We start from the raw sequence: 25,110 nt of genomic DNA, 5'->3' as shown, positions 1-25,110 counted from the left end.
CAGATTTGTGTTATTAATGATGAGAACTGCCCTCCATGAGAAAAAAAAAACAAAAACAAAGGAAAAGTACGCGGTACAGAAAGAGGAAAGAAGTGGCCAAACAAAGAAAAAGAGGGAAAAGAGAGGGAGGAAACACGCACACGCACAAAAGACGTCGTAGGACCCCCACAAAAAAATGAACAAAAGCAGCGATGAGAAAAAATACCTTCTCACATGCTTGGGTAGAAAAAAAAAGAGGGGGAGGGGAGGGGGCTGACGTAGTTAACCGCCTTCCTCTAGTCCACGAGTCCCATATCCCCGCCTTTCCCACTCTCTCTTACGCTGCATTTAGTTGCTGGCCGGTCGGGCAAGCTCTCTATCCCGTGTCGGTGTGAACTGACGCACATAGATGGCAGAAGTGAAAAACAGAAGTGACGACAGACCGCACGCGAAGAGAAACAACGAAAAGAGAAACGCAGCCAACAGAGAAGCAGAAGTGAAAACATCAAAGCCGTTCTGATTGACGAGGACCTTGGCCTTCTCTTTTAGAAAAAGCGAATGCAACGTGGCAGCGTCATTCCCCTACAACATCGCCCTACCGCCAGCAAGACGCATGCACACAAGCGAGGAGCACAAACCCGGAAAAAAAAAAGGAGGAAAAGAAAAACGAGCCGACGCGGCAAAAATAAACAAAGGAACGAACAAGGAAAGAACGGCGAGGCAAAAATAAGCAGTAAAGGACTGGAGACCGAGAGGGAACGCAGAGAGCACGGAGAGGAATCAAAAACGGGAGAGAAAGCGAGGAGGGGGGAAGGGGCTGGAGGACAAGCCACAAAGGCCGTATCTGTCTGTGAGTGTCTGTGTGTGTGCGTTCGATTTTGTTTTCTGATTTCTGCCTTCTGTTTGGTACTGATTGCATTTTTGTGTGTCTTCTCCATGTGCACTCGTGCTTACTCCATCGTCGACCTAAATGCTTCCTTTTTTTCATTTTCTGGGTGCTTCTTGGGTACGCTCTCCCCCCGCATACGGAGGGGAGGGGGGAGCGTGTGGAGGAGGACGGCCAGCACGTCCCACACGGCGCACGCAAGATAAAAGGGCACGTCATCCAGACGTGGACGGGCAGAGAGAGAGCGAAAGAAGAGCTGCACCAGCGTGACGACGACGAAAGAGACGAAAAAAAAATATTCACCAAAGCAGCACAGAAGGTAAGAAGTGACAGAGCACGTAAGGTGTGGACCAGAAACAAACACAAAGACGGGGTGGAACTATAAGAAAGGGAGACGCCTCTATCGGGCAGACGTTGTGGGGTACGTGTGGGGTGCGGGGGCAAGCACAATCAGACGCTTGTGTGCACACTACCGCTCTCTTTCACGCACACAGTAGACAAGGCAAGCGCCCGGTTATTCTGGTCTGCATCTCCAACACAAACACGCACATACACACACACACACATGCCCACACCTGAACATTTACCCACGCACAGCGAGCGGGTAAGCGAGAAAGACGACAGGCCCATTTTGAATCCGAAGAAGGGGGAGGAGGTGGAAGCAAAGCAAACGACAGGCGAAGCGTTTAGCGTGTGAGAAGATAGCGATAACACCACCACCAAGCAAACAAGGGAAAAAAAAGGAGTCTCCAGATGGTAATGATAGAACGGAAGGAAAACAAAGAGGGAGACGCACGCACACACACACACGGCAGCAGCAGCGAGGCAGAAACAAGACACAATACCATGACACAAAGAACGAGTGTCGAAGCAGTAAAAAGCAAAAAGGAGAGGGAGGAGGGAGAGAAGGAGAGAGCAAAAAAAAACGGGAAAGCGAAAAGTTGTTTCTCTGTTGCCGTGTGCGTGTGGGGGCGTCTTCTCTTTTGCCGTTGGCGAGCGGACGAGAAACGGTGACGCAGACGTGTCAAGGTGCACACACACACACACACCGCGCAGGCACACGCTAAGAGCGGGATGGAGAAGAGCAGACTATAAACACGCACACAAAAACACACGTACGGACAGTTCATCGGGTATGCAGACTTGCGCGCGTGTGTGCTCGAAGTGGAGAGTTCCCTTTGTCGGAGGCCTTACCTTGCTGATTCTCTCGCTTTCCTGTCGCTGGGAGGGTTATGAAGGCGCGCAGCAGACAAGGAAGTCGGCGGGAAATAATAGTAAAACGACAGCGATCATGATGATTGATGTATAAGGAAGGGTGTGTGAAGGAAGTAGAGAAGGGAGTAAGAAGAGACAAGGGTAACTTTCAAGCTAAGTAGTCAAAAGTGCGCACGACAAGCGAAGATCGAAAGGGGGGGGGGTTAAAGACAGAAGAAAAGTCGGCGGCGTGGCGAGTGGAGAAAAGGAGAGGGCAAACGGAACAAAAGAAACCAACGGGGAGTAGAGAAGGAAGGAGTGGGGAAAAAGAAGGGGGAGCACGAACATCTAATCCTGTTGGCCTCACCCTCCGCCTCCTCCTTCCTCCCCCTTCATTCCTCGCCCTCAGCAGGCGAATAACCACAATAGATGCGGGAGAAGAAGAGCGACGGGGGCCGAGAAGAGTAAGAGAGGCGGCATACGGAAACGGTGCACAGCGGCGACAGAGAGTATACGGAGAGATACGTCACAACACCAAAAACCAAATCCCGCATGGACCACGTGAATCTCACATCGATAGAAGAAACGACAACAACAGGAAGAAAGCGTGCGGGTGAAGAAAGGAGGACGAAGTATCAGCAAGTGGGGGAGAGGGGAAGGAGGAGGAGGAGGCACAGGCAGAAAGAAAAGAAAGCGAGAACACCGACAAAAAGAATCAGAGAGGGGGGGGGGAAGACGAGAGGAGAGAGTGCCCAGTAACATCCTTTACAGGATATCAAAGCACGCGAGAGGCAGAAAGGGGGGGGGGAGGGAAGATGATGGGCCGAGAAACAAGAAAGCACGAGGGAATAGACACACTCACAAACACGCACACAGAGATGTGAGATGGAAGAAAATAGGACGCAAAACGCCAAAGCCGGGCATAAAAACAAAACAACAAAAGAGAGAAGCGAGGCCGACAAAAATACAAGCAAGGAGCCGAACAAAGGGAAGACACGAAGGGAGGGAGGAGGAAAAAAAGCAGATGGAAAGGAGGGAAGGCAGCAGCAAGGTGTTCGAGGCGTGGGACGCAGAGGCCGATGAGGGACATACCCCCAAAATCCTCGACTGCGCTGGCGCAAGTGGCGCGTCGCCCATGGCATGAGGTGCTGGTGCTTAGTAGATCGCGCTGGTTGACTGCATCTGCTGCGCAGACGACGCCAAAACCATGTACATCACATCACCCGCACCCTGCACCATCGTGCGACCGTTCGGGATGGCCACCAACATGGCCGGTTGCGTGTGTGTTGCATTCTGCATTGGAGCACTGGGGTTTGTCAGAACGTAGGTCGGGGTCAAGGCTGTGGTGGAGGGGTACAGGGGGTTAAACGACGGCTGCTGGGCCGGCACCACGTGCGCGGCATAGTTGATGGGCGTCACGTTCGACGACGACGCGCGCGTCGAGCCGGGGGACTCAGTAAAGGTGCCGCTCACAGCGGAAGCGGCCTCTGTGAGAGGGGCACTGGCGGCAGAGCGGGCACGACGAACCTGGATCTTATTGCCGCCCACTACGTGACCAATCATCTCCGATCGCGCGACTGCCGCGTCGTCGGTGCGCTGGAACAGCACGAAGCCGTAGCCCTTGCAGTGGTGCGTTCCCTTGTGGCACATGACCTTGGCAGAAACGATGGGGCCAAAGCGCTTGAACAGCTCGTGCAGGTCGGCATCCGTAAACCACTCGGGTAGAGACGCAACGTACAAGTTGCTGTCATAGGCACGCGCAGCGGGGTCGCTTGCCTGCACCGACATGTTGAGCGAGTCGTTCTTCATCGGCGACACATTCTCACCGTAGTCGCTTAACGGCACGCTCTGGGTCATGGCCTGCAGCGACCCGGACATGACGCGCGGTGCGGGTGCCTGCAAAGCGCTCGCCATCATCAAGTCCGACTCGGTGCCGGCTGTGACGCCGAAGGGCGTGAAGAGGGCAGGGGCAGGGCTACGCTCAGGAGCAGTAGGAAGGCACTCGAAGCCCCAGTCAACGTTGTTGCCGGCAAGAATGTCGAAGTTCAGTGTCATCGTTACATAAAAGAAAAAGAGTGCAAGCTGGAGATGTGAACGCAAGCAGAGACGGCGTCGTCAAGTGCAAGTCGCACGTGCACACGAGGCGACGTATAAGCACAGAGAGGAAATAATAATAATAATAAAAACAGAAGGCGGGAGTTCCGATTCGCAAGGGAACAACGGTGAGCGAAAAGCAGAATGTGAGACGTGCGGAAGCGGTCGAGCAGGGGAGAGGCGGAGAGAAAACACGTGCTGGCGCCGCGTGTTTCGGGACTTTTGTTTTTCCGCTACTTGATGAGTACCTTTTCTCCGTGCGTGTTCCTGATGGAGCGAGCACCTGTGCTTGCCCAGTGTGTGGGCTTGCAGCAACGTGTGAGGGAGGCTGACGACAGAGCCGCGGGGGGGGGGAGGAGCAGTGAAAAGGTTGTCGCTGGGGGAAAAGAGAGGCACAGAAAGAAAAAAACTGTTAGGCTTTGTGTAGGGCGGATATGGTGAACGACATCTGCCACGGTGCGCAACGAGACGAAGATTGTGGGGGAGGGGGGAACGTGCGTTTGCCATTAATAGCAGAGGAGACGGAGAAGGCAACAGATCGACGAAGGGGGAGGGGAGGGCATGATAGCGAGGAGCGCGAAGGGGAATAGATAAATCATTGCACCTTGTCAGCTGCCTCTCCGCTGAGAGACTTTTTTTGTAACCTCGGTGGAAGAGCAAGCGATCCGCTTTTGTAGCGCATGTTTCGACTGCCATAGTTGTCATGACACACGTGGAACGTGGATATAAGCGCGCCTTTTCGACGAAGGGCGCTCGCTGCTGTGAAGGCTTTTATTTTGTTGCATTTTGTCTTCTGCAAAGACAATGGGCGAGTCGTACAGGCAAATCGCGCGCCTGTGGCGTGATGATAGACATGGCAACAGACACGAGTCAGTGACCATTGCACTCGAGCACTTCTATAAAAGAGAGATGATAAGAGACACAACACAGAAGGGGGCAGAAAGTAAAACCCGAAACAAAAGGAAGGGACCATAAAAGAGAGGGAGAGGGGGGGAGGGAAGGTACTGCGCTGGAAACAAGAATTCTCTCTATTCGTTTTCCCCCTTTCCTTGTAAACAGAGAGCCACAAAGCATCTTTTCGCGTTGCTGTTGGCTGCTGGTTTGTTTGTTTGTGGAATACGGCCGCATGGCAACCCTGTGCGTGTGCCGGTTCGAATGCGAGTTATCGGAGGTACCTACGCGTGAAGGGAGCCTGCCAGTGACACCAAAAAAATATCATTTGAAACAACACAAAAAGTTGATAACGTGGAGAAGGAGGGCAATCCCAAGCACTACGCTGGCACGCCGACACACATATACAAACGCAAGTATGAGGGAGGAGGAAAAGACAGACAGACAAAGAGAGGGAGGGAGAGGAGGGAGGGGCAGCGAACAGCCATGAAAGCAGCACATTGGTCTCTACATGCGGCATCTGCTGGCCTGCACGCTTCGTTTGCTTGGACACACATCGCCCGTAGCAAGGTTTGAGTGCGTGTGCGCGGGTTTCTCGACTCCTTTTCCCCTTTTCCTTTATTCCCTTCGCGTCCTTCCACTCCTTTTTCCCCACTTTTTTGTTGTCTGTTCTCTCTTTTTCCCCGTTCTTTCAGCACAAGAAGAAGATAAACTTGCCGTCGTGCGCTCTGCATCTTGTCGTTTTCAAGCAAAAAAACATATACATGCACCTGCACACGTCCCGATGCGTACTCAGGAAAGTACTCCTCGGGACCTCGTTTTTTTCTGTTTTGTCGTTTTTTCCCCGACGAGGAGAAGTTTTGATCGGCACCGTTCCCCCTCCCTGCCCCCTTTCCACAGCTTTGGGAGGGTGTGTCGATACCGCTTGTGCCACGCATGTGTGTGTGTGTGTATGTGCCTTGTGTGCTTTTCTTTCGCCTTTCCCTGTAATCCCAGGAGGGAGCGAGTCGGGAGGAAAGAGAGAGAGCCAAGGCCAGACGAGGGGCACGCCGCCATACGAAAAAAAAAAAGAGACCGAGAAAAGACTCCTGCAAAACACACACACACACACCAAGGACGCCGTCACAGGCTGCGTCTTCTCATCGTTTTTTCTTCCAGCTCCGTCTCTTGTTGCCCAGAGGGGGGGGAGCTCTTTCTTCTTTGATGGCTCCGTTGTCTTTCCCACACCACCTTTAGCGTCTGGTGTCGTTTCGTTCACCTCCCGCGTACACTCGTGGAGTAGCATACATGAGGGGGAGCTGCAGAAAGGGATGCAATGTGCAATGAAAGCACCGGCATGACGGTGGAATAAGTGAGGCTGTGGACACACGAAGCCTTGTATTCTCTTCTCCTCTCCCTCCCTAACCCTTCCTTCCCTCTCTGATGCACAGCACAACTTTCTCTCAGCGCACACGCTTCCCTGACCACCGCATCAGCTCTTCGCTGGAGTTGACAGCAAAGGCAGTTGTGCCGGAATGCACTGCGGCCGACGAGAAAGGTGTTGTGCTAAGAGGGGGCAAGGCGGGGAGTGCGGGAGGCAGGGAAGAGTGAGATATAACGGGAAACAGACAGGAAAAAGAGCCTCCCCATCCCTCCGCCTCAGCAAAAAGTACGGCTGAAAGAAGTAACGGAAATGGAAGCAACGTAGAAGAGAGACCTTTCCTTCCTTTCTTGTTTAGTGCGAGCCCTTCGTTGGGCTCGCTTGCTTGCCTGTCTATTACGTGGTATAGCGCAACAGCAGCACTCCGTACGTCGTGAAGTGGGAGAAGAGGGATATGGCAAACAAGGCGAGTCCGTAACAACGCCAGTAGACACACACAAAAAAAGAGTAAAGAGGAAGATAGACAGAGGCGGGGACAGAGAACAGAGTCAACAGACAAGCAGAATGAGATGGGTAAAATCAGCCCCCAGTGGGGGATAGAAGGAAAGGTAAAAATGGCAACATTCAAGTTCGTGCGTCCTTTTATTCTGCGATTGTGTATTTTTTTAAGAGGCGGCAACCAGCCATTCGAAGAAAAAGCGAGACCAAGATGAAAACCACCATGTGAGTACACAGAGCTGGTACCAGAGAAAGAGACATGCAAGAAAAGACAGAGAACAGAGAGGTAGAGGAGTTGGAGGTGGGTGGGTGGGTGGAGGAAAGGGGGTAGAGAACACAGGACACGCGCGAAGGCGACGAAGCACTTTACAGGAGGTGGAGAAGAGCGAGCCTGGATACCTGCTTTCTGTGCAAAACACAGAAGGCTGCACGCCGACCCAAGGGAGGAGCATGAAAAACAAGTGAATGATAACTGGTCGGACGGTGATGGGTCATGGTGCCTCCTTTTCTCCACGATGGTGGTTTCATCGGCGTACGCGTCTGTGTACGTGGGCGGGCGCGGTGTGCCTTGCGGTGTATTGACGAGGAAGGTATAAAAAGGGGCACTCCTCTACCGGCCAGTGTCCTTGCTTTGCGTTTTCATCCCTCCTTCCCACACACACACACACACACACGTAGACATAGACATAGGCATGCGCAGGCACCACGGCTGCAACAAAAGAAATCAGCCCTCCTGCTAGAAGGCCGCCCCCACCCCACACCCTGAAAGGAGGAAATGGGCCCCAACAACACAACGGGAAAGCAGGAAGGCCACCAGAGACAGCGGGAGAAAAAACAAAAAGGAGGCGTCATCAGCACAGTCCGACTAGAAACAGAAAAACCAGCAATGAGTGTTTAAGAAACGAAAAGGGAAAGGCAGGAAACAGGAGCTGGGCACGTGCGCTGAAGCTTTCAAGAATCTCTTTGAGAGGCTATGCCAACGGCCTTCAGCATGTCCATCTTGTCCTTCACTCACTGGTGGTGCTGCTACTGCAAGGCGTTCGCACTTTGGTCGTGAATAGCACTTCATATATATATATATATACTTTTGCTCACGGGCCAGCATACAGGCGCGAAGACATCGTAGGTGCTATTTCGCTTGTCGAACGCAAGTAAGAAAGCGAGACGTACTCTCCAAAGGCGGCGGTGGTGTGCCACACACCGAGCATCCAACTATATGCCAGCTTGCAGTACTATAAGCTGAGCCACAGACACATAGAAATGCATGCATAGTGATGATGGGAACAAGTACGGTAGCAGCATCGCACGCCAGTTGAAACAAGAAACAGAGCACATCGAAAAGATATCGAAAGACGGACAACAAAAAACGACACCTTGAGGAGAGCACAAGAGGAAAAGGCAACGTGTACTGAAAACAAAAGGCCACTGATGGAGGTATCTGTGCCTGTGTGTATGGGGGGGGGAAGAGGGAGGAGGAGGGAGGTGAGCAGGTAGGCGGGCGAGCGAGCGAGTGTGTATTGGCGTTCAGTGCGGGGTGTGTGAGCATAGTTCGCGCAGACGCATGCGTGCCACTCAGCCCCGGAAATGATAAGAAAGAGAGCCGAAGCTACCCGCCCTTCGTCATTCGTGAGTGCGTTTGGTCGCGCCCCCAAATGGCGGAGTGTATGTCGGATACGCTTCAACAGAGTGCACGGACACACACGTGCATCTCACTACCTCACTACACCTTGGGTCAGTGCACGCACGCACACAGACACACGAAGAGAAGACGAACACAGAAAGACAGAGCAAGAAAAAACGGGCGAAAGACGTAAGGGGGTGGTGTGGGGTGGGGCAGACGAACTTTGGGCGAGCAGAACACACACACACAAAACAAAACGCGCAATCATCGAGAGGGGGAGGGAAGGAGAACGAGGCTCGAGTGACGCGATAAGGCAGACAGAGACGCTAAAAGAGGCACAGAAAGAAAACCCTCGAGCTGCTAAACGAGACTACACACAGATACAAAAATACAGCTGAGGAAAAGACCCCCTCCACACACACACACACACACACACGAGTGATGTGCACTTCGAAGTGCGTTTGCGGGGAGGTCGACAGAGACGGAAGAAAGGCCAGGTGAGGTGGCGCGTGATTTCGAATCAAAGGTAGAAAGAAAGAGAGAACGGTACGGACCGGAAGCACTTGATGCAGGTTCGGCACCAAATAGAGAAGAGAGAAGCGAGAGAGAGAGAGTCGTGAAATCAGCACAGTGAGGGCGACAAAGTGAGGGAAAAGGAAGGCGAGATGCGAGGAGAGTTAGCGGAGGTACCAATATACGTCGGGTCGACGCTGCGAGCGAGGGTTACTTTTTAACAGCCGCGAACAAACACATACGAACACATGTATACACACTGTAGGTGCTGTGGCTATTATTTTTGCTTTCATTTCCCATCTCTGAACAGATGCGAAACATGCAAGAGTAAAAACAAAAGGAGATGAGGGGAGACGGGCGAGGTCTCACAGAAACGGAAATCGCGGCGCAAGCACGGCCCCTGATCGATCGCGGTTCCAACATGAACACAGCTTCCCTTTTTTGAAACAAAGTGCCTGCGTATATACAGGGAGATGCCGTGTCAGCGTCGGAGGAGATTCGACTCACGCATACGCCTGTCCGTGAGGACGGTGCCGGTGGATATCGTCTTCTTGCCCCTCTTCATTGCAAAAACTAAAAAAAAAGAAACAAAGATGAGGCAATCGCAGTAAAACAAAATTGGGTTGAGCGTAGATGAAGTCGAAAACTATACAAAAGGAGAACGAGACAAGAGAGGCACGTCTCTTCTCTCTCCCCTCCGTAGCCGCCACCTTCCCCACTTTACGGTGTGCAAGGGGGAGAGAGCGCCGCGTCCCTTTACTTGAAACAGCGATGCCGCAAGGGCTGCAAGAGAGCGTGGATAGAGCGAGATAAAAAAAAAAAACAGCAACCAGAAAGACGCGAAGACACAAAATCGAAGATGGATACGCCGACAGAGATAGAGATAGCAAAGACACAAAAGAAGGTAAGACGGGGCGGGGAGGAGGGACGAAAGGAGAAGTCCGATAGACTTAGTACCATGAGAAAAAAGGCGAGAGAGAGAGACAGAGCAACAACTTGATCGACAGCCACCGCACAGGCCAAACGCAACGGCGCCAAAAGAAAAAAAGAAAACATAGAAAGAGAGTCAACACAGGCGGGGCCGCATTCCATGAAAGCAGGCAAAGAAAGAAGAAACAGACATAGGTATATGCGCGTGTCTTCTCGCTCAGCACAGATGAGGATGGGGTAGAGAAAAAACGTGGGGAGACGCGAAAGCGAGGAAGAGTTCGCGGGCGTAAGTGGAAGTCGCAGAAGCCGGATATACATTAGAGACTGTCACTCATGAACGGAGAGGCGGTAGTGGGGATGGTGAGGGAGAGGGGTGGGGGCAAGCGAGTCGCAGAGTCACCAAACCTATACGAACACGCGCCTATACACACGAGGGGAGAAAGCAGTGAAATGCTGGAAAGGAAGACGCGCGGGGAGCAGGAAGGGAGGGAACGAGGAGGCCGCCGATTGTGTATGAAGGTAGGTATTGGTATGGCTGCGGGCGCGGATGCGTGGTTGGGTGTACTTCCATCTTGCTTCACCGGCGTACATCACCCACCGTTCATCGACAAGCCCTTTGAAAACTGTGGAAAGACACTGCATTTGCGTGGGGGCCGGGTGCTTTACAGAAAGAGAAGGAGGGGGAGCGCACGTACATGGCGTTCTTCACCACCGTCCGCGCGCGCAGCGGCGACGCCAACGATTCAAGTTAAGCTTTTGGCAAAGCGACACCAGCGAAGGGAGCAAGGCAAAAGAGAAACGAAGGAAGAAGGCCCCCTTTCAGGCAGCTGTTCCTGTGACTCATCCGCCCATCCTTTAGAAGCTCAAAAGGCAGTGCGGGCAGTGATGCTGATAGCAACGCGCACAAAGCTCAGCTGGCAAAGCCACATGCGAAGGGAATGGCCGGGAGAGCGGCAATACACGCGGGTGCGAGTAAAACAAACATGGCTTCAAAGGCGTTAAAGCGTGCGTGGCACCCCGAGTGATGCATGCGGTCGATGCCTGCAATCGCGCAAGACACATGCACGAGCATCTGGATGCAGACGATGCGTGCGACCGCCTGCTTGGCCCGCTCGTACATATTAATCCCATGCTCTTCTTCCCATCGTTCGTGCTGCAAGACAACGTTCTGTTACTCCTCGTTGCGAGAATGCACACTGGCTCAACACCACAACTCGGTGATCTGCTGTTAACCTTTGTGTCTTGCGGGACCCCGATGCTTTCACGAGGGGGGGGGGGAGAAAAGAGGAAGCGCAAAGGAAAAAGCCACACAAAAAGATGCGCGGCAGAAAATCAACGAAACACGGATGCACATACACGAGCTGAGAGAGGAGGAGGAGCACGTGAGCAAGAGAGAGCGCGCACAATAGCGCGCACATCTCCACAGTAGGATGGTGTGATAAGCACGAAAAAAAAAGGCCGGAGCCCACGGAGACAAGAAAAGCAGAGGAGTGGCAGGGGGAAAAAAGCTGAGGAAGGTCGGTTCACGTACGAAGCCAAATAAGGTAAGGAGAAGCAACACAAAAGACGCAAAAAGGAGACCAAAAAAGAGAGGAACGCTCCTTTATAGAAACAAAGCCGGCAAGAAAGAAAAGCAAGAGGATCAAACATAAAAAGCGAACGAACGCAGCAATGAAAAGTAGAAGAAACACGCACACGCACACGCACAAGAGCAAAAGAGCACAACAACAACAAAGAAAAGTTCACGGAAGAAAAAGAAAGCACGCGCGAAGACGAAAGGAAAAGCGTAAGACAGAAATGGGGTGCGCCGCAGCCAAAAGCAAAAAACACAAACAACAGCAAGCACACCGCGTAGGGGAAATGAAGAAACCAGAAGAAAAGGCACACACACACACAAGCACAGACACAGAAAGAAGAGAATCATCGACCACAATGTACATTTGTTCTGTGTGCTCTTGAAGAGATCGATCCGCCACATTCAAGTGAGGCACACGGGCAGAAGTACGGGAACAGATAATCGACTTTCTTCGGTGCATGTGTAACTTGCGCTGCAAGAGAGAGAAAGACTGAGAGGATGGAGGCGAAAAGGAGAAAACACGGGCGGCGGAGGAGGGGGAGGAGGAGGGAGTGAGGGGGAAAAAAAACAGACAGCTGCATAATAAAATCGCACCGTACAAATAACTGCGGTAGGAGAGCAAAAATGTGAAGGAGAAAAACGGTGCACCGGCGTTTCTAACGTGCTGTTTGGGGGGAGGGGAAGGGTCGGCGTCGAGGTGCTTAACCTAAGATCAAGCGCTTACTGGGGAGAAGGGGGGGGTCAATAGGGAAGAAGATAATTCGTACACGCTTTCCATTCGTACTCAATAACGGAGCCTGCCCTCATCCTCTGTCTCATGTTTTTCCCCATCTCCCCAGAGTCTCGCATCAGCCTCGGAAGCACTGCTGCAATTCTTACCTCTTGTGATGAAACTCGTTGCCTGAACTTTGCAAAAAAAAAGCGTATTGCTTTAAAGAGCCGAAAAGCAAAAGCGGTGAACATCCTCAGAGAAAGAACACCGAAAGAGACCAACAAGACACAGACAAAACGCACAAAAAGCACACGCACATGGAGAAGCACACAGGAAGAAAACGGTGGAAGGAAAGAACACACAAAAAAAAGAACGAAATGAGCTTGCTTACCAAATCATCTGTCGTGCCCTTCTTTCCGTTTTCCCCTTTTCGGTGTGTCTTCGATGTGAGCTGACGTTTGCATTCAGTTATCGAAACGAGGCAACATCTGAGAGAGGGAGGGGTAGGGGGGGGGGGAAACAGCCTTTTCACGAATGCGAGGTGAAGAAAAAGTCGGATGCCTTGAACGCATACACGCACGTATCCGAGTCAGTTGGGGGGAGGGGGGGGGGCGTGTCTCTTGTCATTGCTTTTCATTAGGGGCAATTTGATTTGAAAAGGGCCGGAGCTCTTTTTCTTCAGCGTGTCCATTCAGCGCTGAAACAGACGTCAAGCTCCACGCTACTCCCCTCGCCCCGTCACAGTCCCGATCGCGTGGTGCGAAGCAGCCGTAGGCACGCGTTGCTTCAATGCCTCGATTGCCACCTGAGCACGGCCCCTGCTTCACACGCTACTCGCGATCCGCTCTCCAGGTTGCCTCACAGCAGCACCTCCCATCACGCTGGCCGCCACCTCGGGCACACCCCTCGGGGTGAAACTCAGGCTCCCGTCACCAGGAGGCAGTGAGGGCCAGCGAGATGCGTTCCAGTCATGTTGGCACTGTGCCCAACATATAAATGATAGAAACGTGCTCGCCGCTGCAGGTCGCTCCGACAAACCGGTATTCAGGATCTGCTCGCCGACATCAGCAGAGACACATCACTGTGACTTCCTCTACGTCGCGGGTACCTGACAGTGTCACCACCAGAGGTGGCTCGGCATTGGCAGGAAGAGAGTGGGAGGGGATGCTGCTCGACTTCCCCACAACGTGGAATACCGGGGCCGGAGATACTGCGCACGGAGGCGTACCCTCTTATCATCATCACGGTGAACGGAGAGACGTGAAAGAAACGCGATGCAACCTGGAATAAGAGCGTAAAACCAAGGGGACAGTGGGAGTGGAAGAGAAAAGGGCACGAGGGAGAGAGAAGGCATCCACCCATAAAACAGCAGTAAGAGACGGTGGAGGCGAAACCAAAGTAGGAGAACAAGGGAGTGAAGTAACAAAGGGAGCATGGAGAAAGGGAAGGGGGAGCAAGTAAGGATCAAAAAGACGCAAGCGAGCAGTGACCGAGATCAAAAACAGCAACAAAAAGATCCAACAACACCAAGACAGGAACTTTGAATCAAAGATGTGCGTATCTTTTGTTAATTCTCGAGTTGGTTGCCTTTTTTGTCATTTTCTCGTTTCATTTTTTCAGTTCCGTTTTTCGCGCGCGTGTGTCTGTTCCGTCGGCGAAAGAGAGACATAAGTCACATGTGCTCGTTTCTTTTAGAGACAAGCGAGTTGGCCCATTCCTCGTCCTCTCACTCTCGAGCACACTATTCGCCACACATCTACAAGTAGTAGAGAATCAGTGAGAGGAGAGAGAAGTCTCAGTTTTCACTAGTAACGTCATTTGCTTCTTTGTTTGTCCCCCTTTTTCCGCTGTTCTGGCTACGAAACACGCCCACCCACCCACCCACACACACATACACTCATGTAAGCACATAAATCTCTATTCACACAAAGGGGCCCAACAGAAGGAGAAGGAGAAAAAAAAACGATGACGGGGGAAGAGGGAAAGGCAGAGAAGATGGAACACGTGTGCTCGTTTGCCTCTGATCAACTGAGTAGAGTATTAGAGAGGCAGAGTCAAAGCTTGTGCTAGCACCGGAAAAAAAAATAAAGAAAAGAAAGGTAGGGTACAAACGCAAAGAGCACAAACAAAGCAGGGTCGACATCTATCTTTTCCTTCGACTGCTTTCATACCCCGCCTCTCATAGATGATAACGGTCGTCACGATGATGGCGGTTGCTGTTGTAGACGGATGCGAGTCTCTGTCTGTGTGCGTATGCTCTACCATTATTTACCGTTGCTTGAGAACAAGAAGAAACGACGAAACACAAAGTGCGAAGCGGATTGCGCAGAAAAGGAGTAAAGCTCCCCGGTACATGCCTCCGCACATGCGTTGTGCGACGAGCACATGCTTCGAGGCAGTAGCAAAGATATACATCCCCAAAACCTCGTACTGCTATAAGGTTACCGGGCGGGTGCACACCCTTATTTTGTGTTACTTTTTGGAGTGCCGTGGGCGTCCCTCCGTGTGCCCCTTTCCGCTTTGAAGGAAAAGAGACCACGCAAGGCACTCAGTTTATACAGGTGCCTCCCCACACGCACACAAAAGTAAACGGAAAAACTGGCGCGTGTGCGGATATGGGGAGGGGGGAGGGAGGGCCGAGCCACGGGACTGTGAGGCACTGAACGAGGAGACGGAGCTAAAAACGAAAAATAACAAAGCCAGCCCGACGCAGATAAACGGGTCCTTTCCCACACCTGCATGCAACGAATTCGCGTCATCGCTTCAAAGCTCGCATCAGTGGGTGATGATTAAGCGGCTGCCCTCCTCCTCTACAGTGACACGGTATGCAATTCGAGTGTCCCCATTTGTTTCTTTTTCTCGCGTGGACTCAGCTCGTGCGTGACTAAATGGAAAACTGGTTAGGCTGGACGATATGCTGTCCGTTGGGGAGAAGCACCACGTAGACAGGCTGCTGCTGCTGCACAGCTTGCACAGGCACCTGATGTGACTGCACGTGCGAAAAGTAGGTGGCACCGATGCCACCGTTCTGCTCCTGAAGCACATGGGGATTCATTACGGCGCCATAACTCGGATTAATCGATACGGGGGTCGGATTATGGCTTTGATAGGCTCTTGGAGCAACGATCGCATACGGAGAGGTTGACGGCTGTGCTGCGTACAGGCCGGTGGCGGCCTGCGGAAGAGCTGCCGAGTACATGACATGCTGCGCGGGAGCATCTGGGATTGTGTACTGCAAAACAGACGTGGTGCTGTTGCTCTGCGTCGACGGCGTGCTCCGCGGGCAAACGGGTGTGTGCAACACTTTACTGAACGTCATGGACGCATCGGCGTTGGCGCGACGCACTTGGATCCGCGAGCCATCCACGACACGGCCGTGCAGGCCTTCGATTGCTTTTTCGGCGCTGCTAACCTCACGGAACATGACAAAGCCGTAGCCCTTCGACGCATGCGACTTTTTGGCGCGCATGATACGTGCGGAAACAATACGTCCGTAAGGGGAAAAGAGGTCCTGAAGCTGTTGGTCGTCAAAACTGAGTGGCAGGCTGGCGACGTACACATTTCGACTCTGCTTCAACGTGTCGTCATTGACAAACTGCGCGGCGGGCTGCGGGTGCATCATTGGAGTGTGAAAATCGACTGCAGCGGAATGGCGCACTTGGGTGCTATGGGGAAGAGATGGAGGGGGGCGGGCGAGAACAAAGGGAAACAGAATGGTATATATATATATGTGTGTTTGTGTTTGCTTGTTAAACTGTGTGTATCACAAAAAAGGTAAGCAAGAAATAAACAAGGGACTAGAGGGAGCAAGCAGATGAGCCCACAGAGAGAAGGTCAGCTAATGCGAACTGCGTAACGTGCGGGAGAAGCAATGGACGAGAGAAGGGGAGAGGGGGGGGTTCGGGGTGTAAGAAACAAACCAAGGAAGGAAGCACACACTAGTGAGCCAGAGGCGAAGTGAGGGTGAAAACAAAAAGAAAAAAAAAACGCGTCAAACACAGCACGAAAAAAGCAACACCCACACGCACACAAACACACCCACAAAGGAAAGGAGGGGGGGGGTAGACGAAAAAAGTGGGGGATAAGTTTGTGAGGGCACAGAACTATTACATGAGACCTGGAGAGGGACAACCAAAGGGAAAGTGCAGAGGGTAAGGACGAGAGAGTGTGCGGAGAGACAGGTCGAAAGCGTATTTCAACACACCCACAAAAGGAGAAAACTGGAGCGCGGGAGAAACGGGAAGGTGGTAGGGGTGTGAAAGAAAACACTGAAGGCAGCAGGTACGTAAGTGTGAGCTAGATGCCGGAGCAAGAGAATCACAAGAGCGAAAGCATCGACAGAGAAGGGTGAGAGACGCATAGAGACGAGTGCAAGGCGGAGAAGAGGAACAGAAAGAGAAGGCACCGGCGTATATATATATATATGTGTATGTGTGCTTGTGCGACTGCTTCCACAGCATCTGATCACGCGGACCTTGTCAGGTCTCCCAGAGCTGTAGGTAGAGGGCTGCAAATACGCATGTCACGGCAAAGAGCCGAAGGGAGAGGCGTGGTCGCTCTTGTACAGAAGCAAGGAGCAGTGCAGTCACAAGATCCCTTCGCGGCGATTCCAGAGGTCAAACAAGAGGGCAGTGTGATACCCCCTTCTTGTTTCCGCCTCCCCCTTGAGCATAGCGGGATTTTCGTTCCAGATCTCTTTGACTTATTCCGCTTCCAGATGAGAGGACGTCAACGAGCACAGGCAACCGTGCATGCGTACTATTCCCTGTCGCTTTTTTTTCTGTTGCGCTCCATTATGATCGTCTGCCCCCTGTGAATCAGTGAGGGAAAAGGTTCATGCTTAATCGTCTGCTGCAACCGCAGCGTCAGGAACCCGAAACGAAGCTATAGAATGGCTGATGTGAGACAAAAACAGGAATCAGACATGAGCGAGCGAGAAATCGGCAGACGGCCGTGCCTCTAACGCGCTATTCAGTCAAATGACAAGGAAAAAAGGTAAGTACGGCGCCACATCTCACTACCGCTTCAGTGCCTTCACCAGTGTGCAATCCTGGGGAAAGTGCCACTGGCCGCAAATGAAGCAGCGAGCCGGGGGGCCGCCCTTGTGATGCGTGCTGTTGTGCGGACAGTACCGCGACACGTGCCCGGTTTCACCACACAGAAAGCAAGACTTGCTCGTCTTGAATGGCTGGTTCTCGGGAACGACGGGCTGGACCGCAGCCGCCTCCGGCACCAGCGGCTCGGTCAACGGCTCCCGGGGCTGACGGCGATCGATAATCGTGAGCCCGCCAGCGCGCCCACCGTCCTCTTTGAGGAGCTTCACGATGGCGCGGACCACCACACTGCTAATCGACTCCCATGTTTTCGACGGGTCGTTAATCTTCTGCGTCAGAGCAGAGTCCAGCTGTGTCTTGAGGTGCGTCAGCAACGTTGCATCTTCCTGGCGGCACTTAAATGCCGTCATCTCGTCCACGCACAGCTCCTCGTACTTTGCAAGGTACTCCAGATTGCCGCTGCCGAACAGTATTACGTGTAGCGGCGCCACCACCGACACCTCGCGCAGGAACGTTGCCGACGTCTTGACCTTGTCCACGTACACGAGCAGCGGCGACGCAAACGACGTTTCTTTGCTCGCCACACTAGAGGGGTGCACCAGACACTCCGACCCGTCGAAGGTGGTAAACTTCACAGTGTGTCGTCTACTGCAATTGCCACCGCCGACGCTGCGAGACCCGCGCGACATCCGCATCTGTGCGACATTGGGGTACAGTCCAGCGACCAGGCACGCCAAGATGCACCGCGTACTCGTGGAGTTCTCGTTGAAGTGCTGTCCTCCCGCCTCAAATATGCGATCGTCTAGCGTTGTGAAGGGTGGGAAGATGAACTTGCTCGGTGACATATGCGAGCTCGGTGCGCTGTCTAGGAAGCCAGCCTCGTACAGATAGCGCTCATACTGGCGCTTTGTGGACTGAATCTGCTTCAGTGTGGCAGGTGACAAGAAGTAGTCCTCGCATACCTTGCGTGCGGCGGCGGTACCCTTCTGTTGCAGGACCGAAACCCATTTGTTGTAGGCAAACCACGAGGAGAGCTGATCCGAGAGCGTCTCTCCAGCGAACGCGCGCCGCATATTCTCCACCTCGGTGCGAAAATCCACCGATGCAATGAAGGGCGACCTCGTCGCGAGGCAGGCGGCCATGGTGAGCACAGGATCGATGCACTGAAGCAGCGCACCATGGATGATCATTTTGCCCACACGCACGTCAAGAGGTAGGTTGGCGAGGTGCTGTCCGAGAGAGGTGAGTCGCTTTTCCACGGTCAGCGCGCCAAGCGTCGTCAGTACTTTGACGCTGCTGTGAATCGCGCGTTCCTCGGGAGGTGTCAGCGCCTTCTGCAAGTACTCGACCTCGTCGCCCAGGTGCAGGGCGTAAATCTGCAAAATGAGGCTCTCCAGCGGCACGCGGTGCATCTCGCAGAGCTGGTGATCATCAAAGGCTTCGAACTGCGCCTCGGTGAAAAGGCGAAAGCAGAAGCCCTCCTGCACACGGCCCGCTCGGCCTTGTCGTTGGCGGCAGTTTGCCTTGGAGATGTTCACCGTGACAAGCTCGGACAAGCTTTTGCGGGCATTGTAGCGGTTCTCCTTTGCCTTGCCGGTGTCGATGACGTAGACAGCGTCGTCGATGGTGATTGAGGTTTCCATTATGTTGGTGCCCAGTATCACCTTTCGCTTGCCGGCTGGTGGCCGCCGAAAAACTCCTTGCTGCTCCGACGACCCAAGCGAGCTGTGCAGGTTATAGAAGAGGCACGACTTGGCGAGGCGGGGGTTGAGCTTCAGCTGCTCTAGGCATCGCTGAATTTCAGCCATGCCAGGGAGAAACACCAGCACTGCGCCTGGCGCACGCAGCGTAGTGTCGATGTATTCCACAATGTACTCGATCAGCTCATAGTTGACCACGTCATAGTTCATGCGCGCAAGTGTGTCGAGTGTCTTGGGCGACGCCCTCACCACCTGTGCGAGCCTGTGCTGCGCCTTCTCCCGCTCCACGTCCTCCTCCACGTCCTCCAAGTCGAGGTTCAGAACATTCTTGCGCGTGTTGCGCCGTCGCGTCTCTTTGTCCCCGCTAATCTTCTCAAACGGCGAGCCCTCCTCAAGGGTGTAGTTGACCTCGGGGATAATTTGCTCCAAGTGCATCACCTTTACTGGAAACGTGCGTCCTGCGATGGAGATGACCGGGGCACCATCGAAGTACCGTGCAAACAGCTCCGAGTCCATCGTGGCACTCATTAGCACCACCTTCAGATCCTGTCGTCGCCGCACCAGATCGCGTAGCAGAATAAGCAGGAAGTCCGTATCCGCGCCCCGCTCGTGAATTTCATCCACGACCACATGGCTGACACGACCAAGGTACTTGTCTGTTTGCAGCCGTCGCAGCACAATACCGGTAGTGCAGTAGGTGATTTGTGTCTTCTTGGATACACAGTTCTCTAGGCGAATCGAGTAGCCGACCGTGCCACCGACCGCCTCGTCGCGCTCTTCGGCGACGCGCAGAGCCACGGAGGTGGCGGCAAGACGACGAGGCTGAGTACACACAATATTAGCTGAGCTGCCATGTCCTTCCTCGCACATGAACTCGTACAGGAATTGCGGAATTTGAGTTGTTTTACCGCTACCGGTCTCACCGCCAATAACGACGGCGTTGTGCTTCTGTAAGGCCGCCCGCAGCGTTTCACGGACGCTGTGCGCCGGGAGCGAGTCGCGCGCCTTGCGAAGAGAACCCTCTGTCTTCAGTTTTTCCCACGAGGACTTGAGAGTCACGTCGAGGGCGGCATCGGACACTAAGAAGTCGCGGCGCTGCGTCTCCCGACTGGCGCTGGCGGCGTCGACGGTCGCCAACTCGACCTTCTCCGGCATCGAGACCTGAATGAAGCGATCCTCTTCGTCCTCTGCGGCCTCCTCAATGTCTTCCCTGTTGGCCACACGGTTGCCGGTGAGAGCACCAAGGAACGCTTTGCGCTGCTGCTGCACCGCAGACCTTTCCTTTGCGGCCGCGTCCCTATCCAGCGGCGGCGTCGACGAGGCCGGCCGCACTTCCTTCATTGATGACACCGCGCCGTGAATGGCGGAGATAAGTACCATCAGACACCCACCACCCACGAACCCATTTATTGCCTGCACGGCTGCATCCATTATGGCGCGTCTGTCGACGGCCGAAATGTCTTTCGTGCACGACGGCGCCACGACAAGACTTGGCAGCGACTCGGGTGAGCTTCTGCGGAGCGGCTGCACGTAAATCGCCGGCGGCTCTGTCGGATAATAGTCCGGGAAGCGTACGACTACGAGCAGCTGCTTTTCATAAGAGGTGCAAAAGCCGAAGTACAGTTCGCGTTCGTTTGTGTCCTCGTCGTCAAAGTGCTTGCGACCAAGAAAACTGTCGCTGAAGAGACTCTCAATCGTTGCAATCTCGTTCTCTAGAATTGCATCGCCCTCTTCGGGACTCACCTTGTCGTCGCTCTTCTCCCGCGAGAACCAGGTCATGCAGTTGAAAAGTTCGAAACAGCTGCAGACCAGAAACGACTGAAAAGGTCCGGCCTCATCCAGAAGCTCCGTTACATCGCTAAAGGTAGGCACCTCAGCCGCCTGAGCGAGGTCCGTCAGGTACTGCGTGACAAGGTCTCGCGGAAAACCCAAGCCCTCATAAAGCCGCTGCAGGATTTCAGAAGGCATAAGGGGTGCATTGCGCTGAAACGTGACGCGAGAGGAGATTTTGGCATCAAAGTGCTTCTCAGATACTGGCACGCTGCCTCCCGTGGCAGCGTGATGAAGTACATCGATGATGAGGTCTCTGCCGGCGTTGGTAATCATCGACGGGGTTGCCTTCGCGGATGCGCCGGCAGGTGCGGCCGCTCGCCCTCGGCCGCCGCGGCCTGGATTTGGTGGTTTCCGCTGTCGGTTGGGTCCCATTGCGTCACAGGCTTCTTCCTGACGCCGTGAGAGGTTTGCCGATGCTTTTCTGCTGGCCTATGTGCGGGTGGAGGTGTGCGTGTGCGCGCGCGTGTGGATACAGTTGCAGCACGGCAAGGCCACGGTTGCTGCGTGCGAGTGAAAGCTGGCGAGACTTTCGGTGCTCGGTAAAAACGGAGCACAATGACGCAGCGAATAGTGTTCTAAACAAAGATAATCAGAGGAGGAAAACACGAGATGCAAATCAGTGGGAAAGGGGTTGCCGAATAAGGCTGCAGAAGAAGGTGGCGGTCGAGTAGCATGGCAAGGGCGGAGGGACACAAAGCGTGCCTCAGCCAAACGGGGGAGGAGAACAGAGAGCATCTACAGGCGTTCGCGAAGAAAAGGAGGTGTACCACAACGGCTGAGTGGCAGACTAATAAGCAGCCGACGGCACGTGCTCGCGTGTGGCTCCACGCAGTATCCTTCCAGCGCAGCACACTTGCTTTTTCACCTACTGTCGCTATGCTGCCTGTGTCGCATGTCGCGGTGTCGTAATTCGTGATGCGGCTATTTTATTGTTTCATTGGTCGTTGAGAGGCTAAAAACGCTCACAGAAGCTCTGTTGCGAGCTTGGCACATTGCTTTGCTCGTCTACTTTTGTTATTGTTGTATCTGCAAACAAACGCATGCGCACACTCTGTCACGGCTGCACTTGCCCCACCGCTTTTTTCTCCTGTCTTCAGTGTGCCAACGTTGTTTGAAGGAGACCGGGAACAAGGAAGTCAGCAACAGATGGCTTCAGATGCGGAGCAAAGCCCTCTTCCTTCCAAATAAAATCCGTGTTGAATAAAAGTGTATCACTTTCTGCTCCTCTCTCTTTTCCCTCTCTGTTGATCTTCTTCGTTTCAGTTGGAGTGCACGCGGCACATATATCACTGTGCGTTAGCACGAACAACAACAAAAAAGGGTTGCAAAGCATGAGGAGGAAGAGAAAGAGAGAAAACAAGAAAAAGTGCACACGAGAAGAGAAACACCCGGAAAGCGGCCGAGACAGCCTCTCAACTAAGGTCGCTATCTCTCTCTTTCTCTGCCTTGGGACTTGATCGCTTTTGTTTTTGAGTACTCCCTTTCTCTGTTCGGTCCTCTCGCTTTTTACCTTATTGGGACCGCATCTTTCAGAACTTTCCGCCGCTGCCTTTTGTCTGCAAATATACATCTTTATTTTTGCTCACAGCAAGGGCCCTCCGGTGGTTTTTCGTCACGTTTTTGACGTGACGCACGCGGGGGGGGGGGGCGATATGTGCAACGTTCTTTTTTTTCTTTGAAAAAGAAAACTTCTTTTTTCGACTTTCCGAGCTCATGTGGAAGACAATCAACTGAAAAGAAGAACCGTAAACAAGTGAGAGGTGGAACTCGATAGAGTTTAGAAATCCACATCAAAAAAAAAAAACTGACAGGAAAAAAAATGAGAGGGGAAAGAAATGGGAGCATGATACAAAATAGAGACAAAGGGCAAAGAAAAATACGAGGAAGTAGTTGGTGGGAGTTGGAGAGTAAACACTAACGTCAATAAGTTCAGTTGAATGGAGCACGCGGGGATGTAGTGGATGCATACTTGGAACAGCAATATCAAAAAAAAAACGAAAGAGTGCGCTGTGCCGCTTTTCAGAAACGCAAAGGCTGTTTTCCCGCTGCGTGGAACTGTCATTTTGTGACATTGTTCACAGAAGGCAGGATACGCCTCGGAAGACGCGTCGACGTTCTCCCGTGCACTCCTCAGCCCTGCACCAACGGCATCGGACTGTACACGGGCGACGGCACGTACATGACGTACACCGGCTGGTACGGCATGCACGCACTCATCAGCTGCTGCTGCATCATCACCGGATACATCTTCTTCGCCGAAGCCTCCGGACGAGCCAAGCGCACCTGGACGCGTGTGTTCCGGATGGAGTGACCCTGGAGCGCAATCACAGCGTTCAACGCATCCTGCTCACTTTCAAATAAGACGAAGCCGTACCCCTTGCACATCCCGGTTTCCTTGTCGTACTTCACTGTACAGGAGATGACGCGGCCAAAGGCAGAGAATAGATCCAGTAGATCCTTCTCGGAGTAGTCCTCTGGCAGGCTGGCAATGTACACATTCCGAGTGAACGGAGACGGGTAAGACATGATTGGAGATCTGAGTGGTTTCTTTTTGCTCCGATTCGATTTTCTGGTGAGAAAACGGCAGAGCGTTGAGAAAGCAGAAAAAAAGGAAGTGAACGAGGAAGAAAGCTGCTGATGGGTTTGGACGCTTGAAGCTTCAAGTAATCTGGCATTGCTCATCCAAAGTGCAGATGAGGAATGCGGGTCAGAGTTTCCAAAGAGCAGAGAGCGATACAGGGGCCAGAGAGGAAAGTATGCGAAGTGCAAGCAGCGATGAGAGTCCTATACGAGAGCTGTCATGAGCGGCATCGCTTCCCTGGCGCGCGGCGAGCGCACTCACGCGAGCTGCCGAAAATAGAGCATAGGCGCGATCCTGTCGAAAAGCACATGAGGGCGTGAGACAGTCACTGCCTCATCGCGCCGCACACACAAAGACACATCTACACCCGCGCAGGGATCCTCTTCACCCCTGTTCTCCACTGGGAGGGGGGAGGGGGAAACAGAAAAACTCTTACTTCCTCAACGGAATGGTGCCGTCCAACACGTACTACGACGACAACAAGCGCATGCAAACAACAACAAAGAAGCATTGTGCGAGCGAGCACACCTTCGGTGGCGACAAGGTGGAGGCAAGTTCGAGTGGCACGCTCACTGGTGACAGTGGAGAGCAGTACACTACGTTCATTTTCTCCGCTTCTTGTTTGACACAGGCTCCTCTTTCTCCACGAGGGGCGCTTTTGCACGGAGGCGCTTCTGCTGTGTCTCCTTGAACGCGTTCGGGCAAATGTCGCTAAGTTCACAGATGCCACACTTCGGGCGGAGTGGGGTGCATACTGTTTGGCCGAGACCCACCATGAGAGAATTAATGGTTCCCCAGTGTTCCCGAGGCAACCACGACTCCAGCGCCTTGCGCGTGTCCTCCGGCGTCTTCACGGTGCTTGGTACCCACCGATAACGCTGCGAGATGCGGTGAACATGTGTATCGACGCCAATGCCGATAACGCGGTGATCGGCGTCTTGGAAAAACAGGTTCGCCATTTTCGGGCCGACGCCAGGCAGTGCAATCAACTCTGCGTACTCTCGCGGTACCTCTCCATCGTAGTTTTTCATGAGAATCGCGGCGACTTCCTTGATGTTCTTCGCCTTCTTGTTGTGAAACCCAACTTTGCAGATATGCTTATCCAGTTCTGTCTCCGTCATTGCATGAACCGACTGCGCAGTCAGTCCGTGCTTGATCAGCGTATCCATCGCAGCCGCGGTCACGACGTCCTTTGTCTGTGCACTGAGCATGAGCGCCACTAACGTGTGGAAACGCTGAACCTCCTTTGGCGCATACTCGTCGCGGAGGCGGTGGCACCCCATCGTGTCCACCGGGGCCTTTAAGTGTTTTCGATAATCCTCCAGGCGCGCGAAAAGCTGCGCCCAATTCGATGGTGGGGTAAAGGAACATTTATTCATGGCCCACAGTCCCGCCCGTCCGTCTTTCCTTCAGAGTGCGGGTACGTACACAGAAGAAGAGGTCATGGAGTCGACAGTCAGGCACATGTAGACAGTTAAGCGTCATCCAAATCTCACTTGTCGTGATGTATGCAGTGCTGTGCCGCTGTCAAGCGATTCCCGGCGAGGCCACAGGCACGACGCGACACACGGCAAGCCCTTAATTCTTAGCGGCTAGATTCGCCACGTCTTCTATAGGCTAGCGTATTCCCTTTCCAGCGGATGAATATGCAAAGTAGTACAACATCAGTACGAGAAAAACAAAGGGCG

At 53.3% G+C, this 25,110-nt stretch overlaps 5 protein-coding genes across 5 annotated transcripts; all 5 read right to left on the bottom strand.

Moving 5' to 3' along the window:
* Positions 1-3,214: 3,214 nt before the first annotated feature.
* Positions 3,215-4,114, bottom strand: LINJ_09_0110 (RNA-binding protein 5-like protein; the record flags this gene model as incomplete). Its single annotated transcript, XM_001463431.1, has 1 exon — positions 3,215-4,114. The coding sequence occupies one exon, from the start codon at positions 4,112-4,114 to the stop codon at positions 3,215-3,217; it is 900 nt and encodes a 299-aa protein (XP_001463468.1).
* An 11,024-nt stretch (positions 4,115-15,138) lies between these two features.
* Positions 15,139-15,876, bottom strand: LINJ_09_0100 (RNA-binding protein 5-like protein; the record flags this gene model as incomplete). Its single annotated transcript, XM_001463430.1, has 1 exon — positions 15,139-15,876. The coding sequence occupies one exon, from the start codon at positions 15,874-15,876 to the stop codon at positions 15,139-15,141; it is 738 nt and encodes a 245-aa protein (XP_001463467.1).
* A 1,395-nt stretch (positions 15,877-17,271) lies between these two features.
* LINJ_09_0090 (putative RNA helicase) lies at positions 17,272-20,976 on the bottom strand (the record flags this gene model as incomplete). The annotated part of the gene is made up of 1 exon (XM_001463429.1): positions 17,272-20,976. The coding sequence occupies one exon, from the start codon at positions 20,974-20,976 to the stop codon at positions 17,272-17,274; it is 3,705 nt and encodes a 1,234-aa protein (XP_001463466.1).
* A 1,995-nt stretch (positions 20,977-22,971) lies between these two features.
* Positions 22,972-23,367, bottom strand: LINJ_09_0080 (putative RNA-binding protein 5; the record flags this gene model as incomplete). The annotated part of the gene is made up of 1 exon (XM_001463428.1): positions 22,972-23,367. The coding sequence occupies one exon, from the start codon at positions 23,365-23,367 to the stop codon at positions 22,972-22,974; it is 396 nt and encodes a 131-aa protein (XP_001463465.1).
* A 657-nt stretch (positions 23,368-24,024) lies between these two features.
* On the bottom strand, positions 24,025-24,801 carry LINJ_09_0070 (putative endonuclease III; the record flags this gene model as incomplete). The annotated part of the gene is made up of 1 exon (XM_001463427.1): positions 24,025-24,801. One exon carries the CDS (start codon positions 24,799-24,801, stop codon positions 24,025-24,027), a length of 777 nt encoding a protein of 258 aa, XP_001463464.1.
* Positions 24,802-25,110: the final 309 nt, after the last annotated feature.

The sequence above is a fragment of the Leishmania infantum genome, chromosome 9, assembly GCF_000002875.2.
Source record: "Leishmania infantum JPCM5 genome chromosome 9".
Lineage (NCBI taxonomy): Eukaryota > Euglenozoa > Kinetoplastea > Trypanosomatida > Trypanosomatidae > Leishmania > Leishmania infantum.
This window is presented reverse-complemented; position numbering and strand designations above follow the sequence as displayed.